The 13,943-nt window shown below is 37.7% G+C and overlaps 1 protein-coding gene across 3 annotated transcripts in view; it reads left to right on the forward strand.

Annotated features, from left to right (window-relative positions):
- The window catches only part of LOC110455627, a 66,664-nt gene that overhangs the window by 15,729 nt on the left and 36,992 nt on the right, over nt 1–13,943 (forward strand). For all 3 annotated transcript variants that reach the window (XM_021505853.1, XM_021505851.1, XM_021505852.1), the window contains exon 3: nt 3,164–5,230. In XM_021505853.1, the coding sequence (XP_021361528.1) occupies nt 3,164–5,230 (2,067 nt within the window). The remainder of the gene's footprint in view (nt 1–3,163; nt 5,231–13,943) is intronic.

Below are 13,943 nucleotides of genomic sequence, written 5' to 3' on the forward strand. Positions count from 1 at the left end.
ATGAGCGAGCTCTCCGTCATTGGAGGTTTCAGAGGTTAACACCTGTGCAAAGTCACCAATAATCTAGTTGTCCCACTATCCATCCTCCATTTATCAGGATGTTCTACTATCCAACCACTCATATATCTGGTTGTCTGGATATTATACAGTCAGCACTGATCTGGTTGTCATGGCAAAGTGACTTTGTTGCTGAGAACAAAATTAGCTTGATTATGAAAGCTCCACTGTATTTGCATTAATGTCCTAAATAACTATTCCCTGGAAATTTTGAATTGGTGATTATCTCCCCTTACAGATATTGTGATTAACAATATGCAAAAGTTAGTCCATGCCAGCATCCTGCGATGGCCTACATGACTATGTCCTTCCTACTGAAAGATGCAATGGCCTGTGTACAATCCATGCTGAAGTGGCCTACATGACTATGTCCTTCCTATTTAGAGGTGCAATGGCCTGTGTACAATCCATCCTGCTATGGCCTTCATGACTATGTCCTTCCTACTGAGAGGTGCAATGGCCTGTGTACAATCCATCCTGCGGTGGCCTACATGACTATGTCCTTCCTACTGAGAGGTGCAATGGCCTGTGTACAATCCATGCTGAAGTGGCCTACATGACTATGTCCTTCCTATTTAGAGGTGCAATGGCCTGTGTACAATCCATCCTGAAATGGCCTACATGACTATGTCCTTCCTACTGAGAGGTGCAATGGCCTGTGTAAAGTCCATGCTGAAGTGGCCTTCATGACTATGTCCTTCCTACTGACAGGTGCAATGGCCTGTGTACAATCCATCCTGCGGTGGCCTACATGACTATGTCCTTCCTACTGAGAGGTGCACTGGCCTGTGGACAATCTATCCTGCGATGGCCTACATGACTATGTCCTTCCTACTGAGCGGTGCAATGACCTGTGTACAATCCATGCTGAAGTGGCCTACATGACTATGTCCTTCCTACTGAGAGGTGCAATGGCCTGTGTACAATCCATCCTGAAATGGCCTACATGACTATGTCCTTCCTACTGAGAGATGCAATGGCCTGTGTACAATCCATCCTGCGGTGGCCTATATGACTATGTCCTTCCTACTGAGAGGTGCAATGGCCTGTGTAAAGTCCATGCTGAAGTGGCCTTCATGACTATGTCCTTCCTACTGACAGGTGCAATGGCCTGTGTACAATCCACGCTGTAGTGGCCTACATGACTATGTCCTTCCTACTGAGAGGCGCAATGGCCTGTGTACAATCCATCCTGCGATGGCCTATATGACTATGTCCTTCCTACTGAGAGGTGCAATGGCCTGTGTACAATCCATCCTGAAATGGCCTACATGACTATGTCCTTCCTACTGAGAGGTGCACTGGCCTGTGGACAATCTATCCTGCGATGGCCTACATGACTATGTCCTTCCTACTGAGAGATGCAATGGCCTGTGTACAATCCATCCTGCGGTGGCCTACATGACTATGTCCTTCCTACTGAGAGATGCAATGGCCTGTGTACAATCCATCCTGCGATGGCCTTCATGACTATGTCCTTCCTACTGAGAGGTGCAATGGCCTGTGTACAATCCATCCTGAAATGGCCTACATGACTATGTCCTTCCTACTGAGAGATGCAATGGCCTGTGTACAATCCATCCTGCGATGGCCTATATGACTATGTCCTTCCTACTGAGAGGTGCAATGGCCTGTGTACAATCCATGCTGTAGTGGCCTACATGACTATGTCCTTCCTACTGAGAGGGGCAATGGCCTGTGTACAATCCATCCTGCGATGGCCTACATGACTATGTCCTTCCTACTGACAGATGCAATGGCCTGTGTACAATCCATCCTGCGGTGGCCTATATGACTATGTCCTTCCTACTGAGAGGTGCAATGGCCTGTGTACAATCCACGCTGTAGTGGCCTACATGACTATGTCCTTCCTACTGAGAGGTGCAATGGCCTGTGTATAATCCATGCTGATGTGGCCTACATGACTATGTCCTTCCTACTGAAAGATGCAATGGCCTGTGTACAATCCATGCTGAAGTGGCCTACATGACTATGTCCTTCCTACTGAGAGGTGCAATGGCCTGTGTACAATCCATCCTGCGATGGCCTACATGACTATGTCCTTCCTACTGAGAGGTGCAATGGCCTGTGTACAATCCATACTGAAGTGAGATGGTATTGCTGTCATCAACATATTATTAAAACGTTCTGTGGAGGAAGATTTAATTATTTATCTGTGTTGAAGTCAGGGGCTGTTAACTCTTCTTGCTGTCTATATTGTAATTTAATGGGCACAGCAGTCGTGTGTATCACATCACCATGGAGAAGGGGCAAAGTCTTCTCCCCAGAGACAAACTGCATTCTGAGTTTGTTGAATGCACTTCTGTTTTAGTTGTAAATAATTAATCCAAACTGTTGATTATGTTGCTCTGTTGACAGTCAGAAAGATTTTAAAACCCATGCTGGCAATTCAATCTATGGGGAGCTAAAATCATGCCAGATGATGAGTAATGAAGGTTTATAATTATTGACCATCTATAAGATACTCACATGGACTGCCTGTTAGATACTCACATTGACTCCCTGCTATGTAGGAAGCACTACATGTATTGAAATATTTGTATTCTTATCTGCAAATTGTGGGCATGTGAGTAAAAAAAATATAATTTATATTGCTTTGATTTCTCAAATGAATCGAAGTACAAAAAGAAATATTTAATAACCACTTGGCATAGTCTGAAGTTTACACCTGACAGAATTTCTATCCAAATTATGTATATGTGTATATACTTTTTTATTGGAAAAGTGTTCTTAAGTGTAACATGAACTTAACCACGATTATTCTAAGGTAAACCAGGACCTGCTTCCTACACAAACCTTCGTAATTTAGTTCCTGAAGGTTGAGGTACAGAATGAGGCCTATTGATGGTGGAGTCTTATATCAAATAATTGAGGGTAGAAAAATTAAAAGGAGTTCAAATTTCATGAACAGTAGGATAGAATTTATGATTTTGCATTGAAAGATGATTGCATGAAAGCTTAATAATTTAGTGATTAATATGGCTATAGACCTGAATACCTTTAATCATGAACAAACACATTCAATGACGCCAGTAAACAAATCAGTGTACTTATTTTCTAACAAATTTGCATTTTGTCGTTTCAGCTGGAGGTATACTTATTGATGACGATGGAATAGTGAGAGACGATTTTGATGCTCAAAGCAAATACACCTCCCGCAGTTCTACCACCCACTGGACAGATTCAGGACTAGGGGGAGATAAGCAGTCTGGTGGCAGCACCTCCACTATCCGTCAGTTTGACCTCCAGTCTTACCCCAGCTATGAGGCGTTAGAGGACAGCCGTGTTAACATCAGTGATCTAGAGGCATCAAAGGATGACCTCAGCTTTGAGGGGGATGCGTTTAGAAACAGCTTCGACAGAGATACTGGTTATGATAATGGTCATATTCACTCACCAGCCGGTAAACTCCAACGTGACATACAGAGTGGGCTCAGTAGCAGGAGCAGTTTTGATCACTCTTTGACGTTTGACGATACCAACGATAATTTCAAAAGTACAACAGATTCAGGCAATAAAGAATTATTTGATTCTGATTATTATAAACAGTTGGAGGAACTAGGTGTTTTAATTGATGGTGCTGAACTCGCCGAACCTTTGGCTTCCCTGGATGAGTTTGAGATATTAGAAGATCATGTGTCCAGGGAAGATATAGACTATTCTCCAGAACCCGACAATTCTTTTGATAAGCTACTGAGGAAAAATTCCATTAGAAGTCCAGGTATTGGTGGGTTTCATGATGACAGGGAGGACGACCGCCAAGAATATGAACCACCTGAAGAACGACAAACTCACACAAGACCAAACACAGCAGGTTCTGCGCGGACGATAAGTAGTCGATCTTTTCCCGAGATATCTCCAGAGGAGGCATTGAAATACTACAATGAGAGAGTGAGTGACCCAGACCAGGAGTTAGATTTCGGTGTGAGGGATGCGGATAGTATAGATTTTGAGGAGTCACAGCGGACAGGAGATGATGATGAGATATTCAATATAACTAGTAGGATATCAGATGCCCCAAAGCCGGCCAAACGACGTGCCTTCGGTGACGACAGAGATACACCATCTATGTTGACACCAAGTATCGGCAGTAGGTCAGGTAGTCGTCAGAGTCATGACGGAAATCGTGCTAACATACCACATGATAAGAAAGGTCATTTACGAAGGAGACCAAACTCTCGAGGAAGTGACAGGTCATTTGATCACAATGATTCTTTTGTGAGCAATCGTTCTAATGGACCTCTGGATCAAACTAATCAGTTACCAAGACGCCCTGGGTCACATGGGGAAAGATCATTTGACAATAATGATTCTTTCTTGAGTAACACTTCATATGCGTCTCGTACCAGTAGGGATGGTTCTCTAACCCCTGTATCCACTGGAGTGTTCTCCGAGTCTCACCACGAGGCTCGGCCAGGGTCACTGACACCGCGAAACACTAGCCAATCAGAAATCACCAGACCAGATTCTTCTGCAAGTCAGAGATCAGCAGCATCTGAAACATTGTCAGCAAGGTCAAGGCAAAGGTCATCACATAATACTTCCAGGGAAGACAACGCATCACTATCAAAAGCCAGGTCACAGGAAAGCTTCTTCCATGACTCTGAACTTCAGCCTGTCAGATCTGCAGAAAAGTCATCACCAGACAAAATGCCAAAACGTCTTCTACCAAAACCCAATGCTAATGAGGTAAGTCAGTCTTACCGAGTCAAAAGTAAGAGTACCACCAACATTGCTGCCAAAACGGGTCCAATTAAACCCAAACACATGTCAGTGTCAGACCTGTCACGAATACAGCTAGATGAACATGAAGGTGACGCTGTAAATTCTACCTCCGACAAATCGAAAAATGAGCTTTCATCAAAACTAAATCAGGAATTCCATAAGAGAAAGCAAGCAACAGAACTTGTTCAACAACTTCAAAAGGACTATGACAAACTTTTGTCTAAGTATGCCAGTGCTGAGCTCACTATCGACCAGTTACGCCTGGGAGCAAGGGTCACCTTGCACTCAAACTCACCGACCCCGAGTCAGGCCACCACGGGGTCAATGCAGTCATTACAACAACCGCAGGTCATGCAGCTCAACCGAGGGGTGAAATCCCCGTCTCCGTTCCAGGGGTCACTAGGATACGCCAGTCCAATGTCTGTTGGTAAGTACTGAAAGTTGACACTTCTTCACTTATTATGACATGTGATCAGCCCTGTAACACACAAAAATGGATCATACTGGAGTATTTATAATGGGGTAACTTCATGAGGTTTATTATCATTGAATATTTTTAGATTTAGTACAATAATCCTTTCTAAAATATTGATCGCTTTACACTAAAAAAGTCTTCAATGTGTTTGCTGGTACATGTATATGACTGTATTACTCAAATACAGGGGAAACTTTATTTTGCTGCATGTCAACATTCGAGAATCTTGGGATCTGAGATTTTAGCCTTCATCGGATGAAGTTTCCAGGACTTGGATTATATACATTCTAGTAATATGACAATGCATATGTATGTCGAGATCTACCACTAACTCATTCACCCTCGAAATTGCATAATGAACTATTCCAACCTTTGAATTGGAAGAGTTCAAATGTGTCTTCAGGGGTGAAAAAGTTAATGTACATACAAATCAATATGCCAGGGTAACTTTGTAGCAAAGTAAAATGTCACGCGACATTTATCGATGGAATTCAGAAAGTCCAGTCAGTTTGCTTAGGTAGAAGATCCCAAAATCCTCAGGTTCCCCAATAATCTGACTGATTTTACATCTGACTAAATCTCGACATAGCTGAGGTAGAGGGGTGGACACCCTAGAGGCTGTTTCCTGCAGTAGGCGGTGCTGACTTCTCATGGATGAAAAAAGTAGACAAACCTTGCCTTATATACCTGCCATACAATACTAGTCATTTATTACTTTACATTAAACTATCATAAAAGAAAACTGTTCTCATATCCATGATAGCCATCAAAATTTACAGCCAGTATGAATAGCTTGGTGTTAATGTTAGACATAAAATGTAGATTTAAACCCAGTGAATCTTAATTTCTTACATTTATGACAGGTTGATGTCTTCACTACTTGACATGTAGCATACAAGCTATTTAAATATAGTAATATATCTGATACAGTATATTCCACTTAATGTCACACTGGTTAATGTCATGGTTTGGTTAAAATCATGTTTTCTTAAATTACAACAGTTGCTTTTTGTGATTTGAAATGAACTGCTTTTAATAGCAAGATATATTACTCTTAAAATGGATGTCAGGAAAGGTTGGTTAAAAAAAATAAAAAAAGGTGTACACATTAAAAATAGATACATAGATATGTCATGAAATATCTTAGATCAGCATTTTAATAGAGCTGTGGGCAAAGTCATTTGAGCAATGATAATTTAGTCTCATAGATCACTAATGTTAAACCTTTATCCTGGAAACCATGTAACACATCATGTGAAATATTAAACTTTTCTTTTGTTTAATGAATGTTTAATGTGGAAGCATAGATGGAAAAATGACTTGATTATCTCATTTATGATTTTGTGGATTACTTTTATTTACATTGATAATCAAAATTCTTGAAATTCATAGGAGGTTTTTTAATAGTATGCATACCACATACATCTGTGATTCTTCAGAGCATTAAAGTTGACTATAAAGATATTCAGTGTCCCAAACGTATTCATACAAACAACATTGTGAATGGTTTGGTTGAGGATAAATTTGTCTGTGTGTGCCAAACTGCACTTTAGGTCATAAACATACAATCACCCTAATATCTGTAAATGGATTTATAGGCTTGAATTATAGGTAGGAATTACCTAGACCCATGGCATGTCTGGGCTCGTCAGCCTTACCCCGTCTCACCTGCCCACAAGTGTTCCAAGTCTTGTTAGTCAGAACTTAAATGTTAGAAAATATCTGTTGTATTTACTTAACATAATAACAACCCAATTTCAGAGGAAATATGTTGGAATACATTTAAAGTTTATTATTTAAACAAAGATCTCTCAGAATTTTGAGTGATCCTTTAGGTGTTTTCGTTGTAAAAATTGGGAAAGTTAAGCTTATTTTAGACATGAAAACAGGTAGAGCTTTTATAGGTGTGACAGGTAAAATGTGTCCCAATTTCAACTGAATATATCTTTGTTTGCTTTTAAATTCATTAACATATGTATGGTGTATTGATCTCTGTGGAATGTGCCGTCACACCAACGTCAATCTCTAGCTAGGCAGTTAACGTATTTATCAATAATAGAACAGAAATATGCAACGACAAAGTGGTACAAAATACTGCTTCATGGGTATTTAGAAATCAAATATAGGATACTTGACTGACAGGAAACTTTTATTGATTGTGCAGGAGACATATTCATATTGATATAGAACCAGGCGTTGTTTATTAGCTTCTCAGTATAGATTTTTAGTTAGAAACACCTGACTTCATTGGTAGACCAGTGGCCACTTGTTCCTCACATAGTTAGCTTAATGAGTCGTTAACACAATTTCACAAATAGAAGATATCTAAAAAAAGTTCAAATATTTCTGTCTTATTTATCTTCAGGTTTTCGTTTTGATTCCTTATACATGTAGATTTAGTTTTAAATTAAACTTAAAGATTGAACATTAAAGTTTTGCATCTAGTTTTCGTTCAGCTGACAAAGCTTTAAACTGTTATGTCAGTATAATTAACATCACAGGATACTGCCAAGGGAGGTAATTGTTAGCCAATTGTTATGTAAAAAGTGTAATGAAGTGTAATGAAGTGTAATGTCATAAGGTATATATGGGTCTACTCAACCTTTGATGTTAATTATTCACACTCAATTACACAGTGACTTATATAGATGTTCTATTAGGTTACCCTCAGCATTGACCAAGTCTGAAAAGGGTTTCTAATACATTCAAACTTGCGAAACAGAAGTTCAAGCTACAGTAACTTTTTATCTTTGTTGGACAGACCCTTTCACTGTTTTTACAGGCCCTAGGATCACGAAATTGTTTTACACTTTGGTTTAAACTCCATATTTTTATAAACAAATATTATTCTTGGAAATACATTAACTTTTAATTTTCTGAGATAGACAATATTTTACAACATGTATATTAGTAATCAAATTTTGATGTGGTACTAAAAAATGAAATAATGTTAAAAAACAAATTTCAATGTAAGTCTGTTTGAAGTTTTATTTGGCTTAATCTCAATACAAAGTTCTCCTTTGTTAGTTGTGATTCAAGGAAACTCAAAAACTTTTGATTCAGTTTATTGGAACTCTCCCAAAAGGAATCCTGGTAAATGTCTGTGCATGCAATATCCTTTAAGATAAATTGATATGCTTGCAATAAGTGTAAAACAATAACAGTAATACTGTGTAATTTAGTCGTTACCCAATTTTCTGAGCGTAATTGATTTTTCATTAATACCCTTAGGTCATGTGACTTATTGTCAAGAAGTTTTCTTCAGGAAATTTTAGCGTAAAATTTTAATCATCTTACTAATAGCTGTTATTTTACGATGATTTAAATCAATACCACTTTATCTGACATACAAATTATGTTACAAAGATTCTGGCCATTTGATCAATATCTAAATTCCAGGCACTAGATTATAATCCAAACATGTTATCATTGATGAGAGATCACATAAACTTCTACTGCAGAACTCATTTAATCAAACCCTTTGACACATTTAAATTAATTCAAATCTAAATGATTATATATTTGTTAATACATGTGTTTGCTGTTCAGTTTATGAGAATAGCTTTCATCTCTGGGTCCTTTCATGAAATACACATAACCTTTTCAATCATGCGATATGGATCTGGTCTCTATATGAAAGGTATTTGTCGACCCTTGAATGGCCCCCCTTAGTGAAATATTTATCAGTCTCTGGCATCTACGATCGGACGCAATCACAGTATAACAACAATAACATGTATGGACAGAATCGGAAAGGTGTTTAAATGTTCTGTGTATTGCTGAAGCTTGAATAGGACAATAACAGGTTGTTGGTAAAAAATCACATCATTGATGGAAAGGCAGGAAGGTTTATAATCTCTCGGATGTGGCCATATGCAAAACGCAGTTATCATATCCTCAGCAGATTTGTACGATATTTTGGAAGTTTCTTTAGAAGAAGGTATGTAGTTATATAGTTCTGTTCAATCAATCATTGGGACTTCAGTAAAGTGACCATATTGTTGAGACTTTGAGCTTGTAACAAATAATGCAGGTTTGCTATGTGATGGGTCATATTATCCGTACACAAGTTGACAATATGTAGGTATTAACGGTCAGATATTAGGTGAGGCCTTAATCCGTAGGACATCCTCATGTCATATACATACACGACAAGCCTCTTAACTGTCCACTTGGTCATTGGTCCACTTCCAGCCTACCTATTTACTAATACCTGGGTCAGTCAGTTTAAAATGAACATTAGGTTATTACACGATTGAAAATATCATAACTGAAACTTTGACAATGCATTAGGGTGTAAGTGTAAGTATATCCAAGTGTCTCCAAATGTTGGACACATGGCTATGTCAATTTTTACCAAGTATTTGCAGAATAAGTAAAATACCATCATTTTATTTGAAAAATTAAAATTGGTTGCAAGAAATTGTTAGGGTATGAAAAGATGAATTTTTGATAAATATCAATATTTACATATGGTATATATGAAAATTATACTTTGTACTGATTAGAACAAATAAGTTTTAAACAAAGTTCAATTGAATTTGTCCCCTTTAGCGAGACGGACTCTCCCGATTCCAGGTGAGTTAGGGTGAACATGTTTGTGGTTAAATGTATTGTAGGATGTTATAATGTGTTGGTGGGATGTTTAAACATGTTATGATACTTGATTTGTTTGTTAATTTCTAACCTTTCGTTGTGTATTATGAATTTGACCTTTAATTCATGTAAGTTTGGCCTCTTTATTATTGTAAAGAGTACAGTTCCTAGATGTGATATTAGCTCTTTTCTTTGGTATTAATTTCATTATTTCTTTGTTAAATACAGTCAAACCTGCTCATGTGAAAACCTCTGTTAAGAGGTCTTTTGTGTTAAGAGACCTGACTTATTGATGTTTTCCATTGTAGTAATTTCAATATGAATTAAACCTGTATTAAGTGACTACCTGTGTAAAAAGACCACTTTTATCATCCAAGTTGTAGTGATATTGTTGTGAATTAAACATATATTAATTAAGAAACCACCTGTGTTAAGAGACTACCTGTGTTAAGAGACCACCTATATTAAGAGACCACCTGTATTAAGAGACTTTCCATGTTAAGAGACCACCTGTGTTAAGAGACCACCTGTGTTAAGAGTCTACCAATGTTAAGAGACTACCTGTGTTAAGAGACCACCTATATTAAGAGACCACCTGTGTTAAGAGACCACCTATATTAAGAGACCACCTGTATTAAGAGACTTTCCATGTTAAGAGACCACCTGTGTTAAGAGACCACCTGTGTTAAGAGTCTACCAATGTTAAGAGACTACCTGTGTTAAGAGACCACCTATATTAAGAGACCACCTGTGTTAAGAGACTACCTGTGTTAAGAGTCTACCTGTGTTAAGAGACTACCTGCGTTAAGAGACTACCTGTGTTAAGAGTCTACCTGTGTTAAGAGACTACCTGCGTTAAGAGACTACCTGTGTTAAGAGACTACCTGTGTTAAGAGTCTACCAATGTTAAGAGACTACCTGTGTTAAGAGACTACCTGTGCTAAGAGACCAACTGTGCTAAGAGACCAACTGTGTTAAGAGACATTGTTTAAACTTCCTGAAGGTGGTCTCTTAATACAGGTTTGGCTGTAATTTTCACATGTAAAAATAATATTCTACAGTTATATATTGAAATATAAAGATTACGTGGGGAAGGTGATAAAAGTCTTTTGTATGGTACCAGATTGCCTACAGGTTATATAAAGCATGCATGTTGGTGTTGATCCCTACTTTACGGTTGTAAATAATGGACATGTCTGATTATATTGTTCTACCTGTGGTGTATTCATTGTTCTGAGATTTATCTAAATTCAATATTGATTGAGACATCTATTGTTTTTTTAAATTATGTCATTCTTCTAAATCTGAGATGCAATTGTTTACATATCAAGTTTACTTAAACTGTAAAAATTCTACCCTGATTGCTGCTAGGTTATATACAAGTTCATTTTTAATCTCCAAAGCAAAATTCCATTATATTATTTTTCTAAATATACCTACTTAAGGCAGCCGTTGATATTAAGCTCTGTAATCTACAAGTGAGTGATCACATTTCAGAAATACTTTTAATCATATTTCCTGAACAGAAGTCTTTCATAATCAGTCATGTATTAAAATTCAATCATTGAAAACTGCAGCTACATTTATAATGTTCATTATTACAAGCCCTATGAGTAATGAGCTGGACTCCATGATCAGTTTAAAAATGACATTTTGATTCCAGTAAAGGCATAGCCATATAAGATTATGGAAACCTGGGACTATTTAATCTGTACTGGGTTTTAATCAACTACAAACAGGAGATTAGTGGCTATATAAGGACATTTAAACTGAACAAATTACAAGAATATAAAGTTACAGTATATACATTTATTACACAACACATGACATAACATGATTATATGACAAATAATTAAAAACATATACATTCATATAACAAACTACATAACTATGTTTGGCGAAAGGGGCAACTCAGTTACTACAAAATAAACTAAATATCCTTCTCCTGGATTTGTCGTCAGAAGAAGGATAGCATGTAGTGTCCAGTTAAATATCCTCATCTTAAAACTCTAGCGGACCGTCAACAATGCAGTGTTGGAACAGTACTTGGCTAGAGCTACTGATGAGTATGACAGAAGAGGATAATAACTGGACATCATGTATATTGTAATGAGCTATACCCCATCACGGTGTAGCTTGCTGAGCTACCAGGTCCGGATGAGGAATAGGTGTCAGTATGGTTATACAGATATATAGATAGATGATCATCCCGTATTACACTATTCCTCATCTCGGTGCAGCTTGATGAGCTACCAGGTCCGAATAAGGTATAGTAGTGTGACGATTGTAAACTTCTAGTACTTCTATTTCCAAAACAAATTACCTAAACCTCGTTCGTTGCAGCTTGATGAGCTACATGTAATATCCCGAATAAGGTAGTATATATATAATAGACTAAACCAGGAATGAAACCCAAGAGGGACTAATAAAATCGATTATCTTTAGCAATCACATGATTTTTCTTTTTTACTGGTAGGGTTGAGATCAGTTTTGCTAATAAATTGCACATTTTCTCAAAATATTATCTCATCGAATCTGTTAAGCCAAACCACTTTTCTACTGTGTACAGTTCTGTTGTTATTTTCCCCTGTATTTGTACAAAAATATGAAATAAGAACATTTTTTTAATATCAGTGATATACATATGATACCAGTAAAATATGTAGGGGTGCTATATTCCTGCTATATAAAGTGTTAAAGTTATTCATCAAGTTATTCACCAAGCTTTAATTCCTACCTAATAAATCTTTTTAAGTTACATAACCAGCTAATCAGGATTGAAGTTTATAGATCGGACTGTGCCTTAATATCCTTATAATCGATAAGAGATTAAATTTGGTGTTTAATTGTGTTCCACTTGAAACATTTTCTTTTTCACAAACAGTTTCATTAAAAGCTGATGAAATATTTTTCAATGTTTAAGATGCCTTCAAGAAATCTAGGACTTAAATTAAAGATGTGTGTTACAAGAGTGTGTCGACACCAGCAGGAGAAGTTTTATCACAATTAATTAATTGAAGCTTGACAGCACTTACACATATTTGTCTCTGACAAATTTGATGTTACATGTTACTTGTTCTATAACAGTGTACCATAGCACTATATTTACATTTGCCCCTGTGCCGCCCCATTACAACAGTGTTAGAGGGCAAGTGTAATTATACATTGTATAGGCTATAATTACAACTGCTCGATTATAATTACAACTGCCTGTTTCAGGTGTAGGAATATGTAAACAAACAAAATGGCCGCCTGAAATGTATTTTGAGGCAGGGCAAATGGTTTTTGTAGGAATATGTCTCAAAAAAGAAAAATATCTAAATATAAAAAATACCTGGTTGTCTGGATGGGATTCACTTGTAATTATATCAACAATAATTACATCCAGACAACCAGTTATTGTTTAAATGTTTATACGTGTATTGTCATAACGTTTAGGTCATAAGGATGAGCCACACATCGTGTAAAACAGCTGTCTCAAGGTGCCACTTCACTGAAATGGTACACTTAGGTTACACACAGACAAAGGGTCAACCACAAGAGTTACCCGGCCCCTTACAGGTGTATTTCTTCTGTCAGCAGGTCTTATTGGTGGTGCTGAAGACAGACCAAAATCTAGTCTGCCCAGTTATCTACCTTTGATTAATTTGAGAAAATCTGTAATTGTGTAGTATAAACATAACATCAAACAAATGATAACATTTTGATTTTATTGTTAGCTCACCTGGTCCGAAGGACCAAGGTGAGCTTATGCCATACCGTGGCGTCCGTCGTCCGTACGTCAACAATTTCTTTAAACGACTTCTTCTTCTTAACCACTGGTTGGAATTAAACTAAATTTGACTGGAAGCATCCCTAGGTGGTGGGGATTCAAAATTGTACAAATGGTGGGGCTGACCCCCCAGGGGGCTGAGGGGCGGGGCCAAAAGGGGTCAATTTGCCCATATTGCTTTAAGCGACTTCTTCTCTGAAACTAAGAAGTGGATATCAACCATATTTGACTGGAAGCATCCCTAGGTGGTGGTGATTAAAAATTGTACAAATGGTGGGGCTGACTCCCCAGGGGGCT

This window comes from Mizuhopecten yessoensis, unplaced genomic scaffold (genome assembly GCF_002113885.1).
Source record: "Mizuhopecten yessoensis strain PY_sf001 unplaced genomic scaffold, ASM211388v2 scaffold8335, whole genome shotgun sequence".
NCBI lineage: Eukaryota > Metazoa > Mollusca > Bivalvia > Pectinida > Pectinidae > Mizuhopecten > Mizuhopecten yessoensis.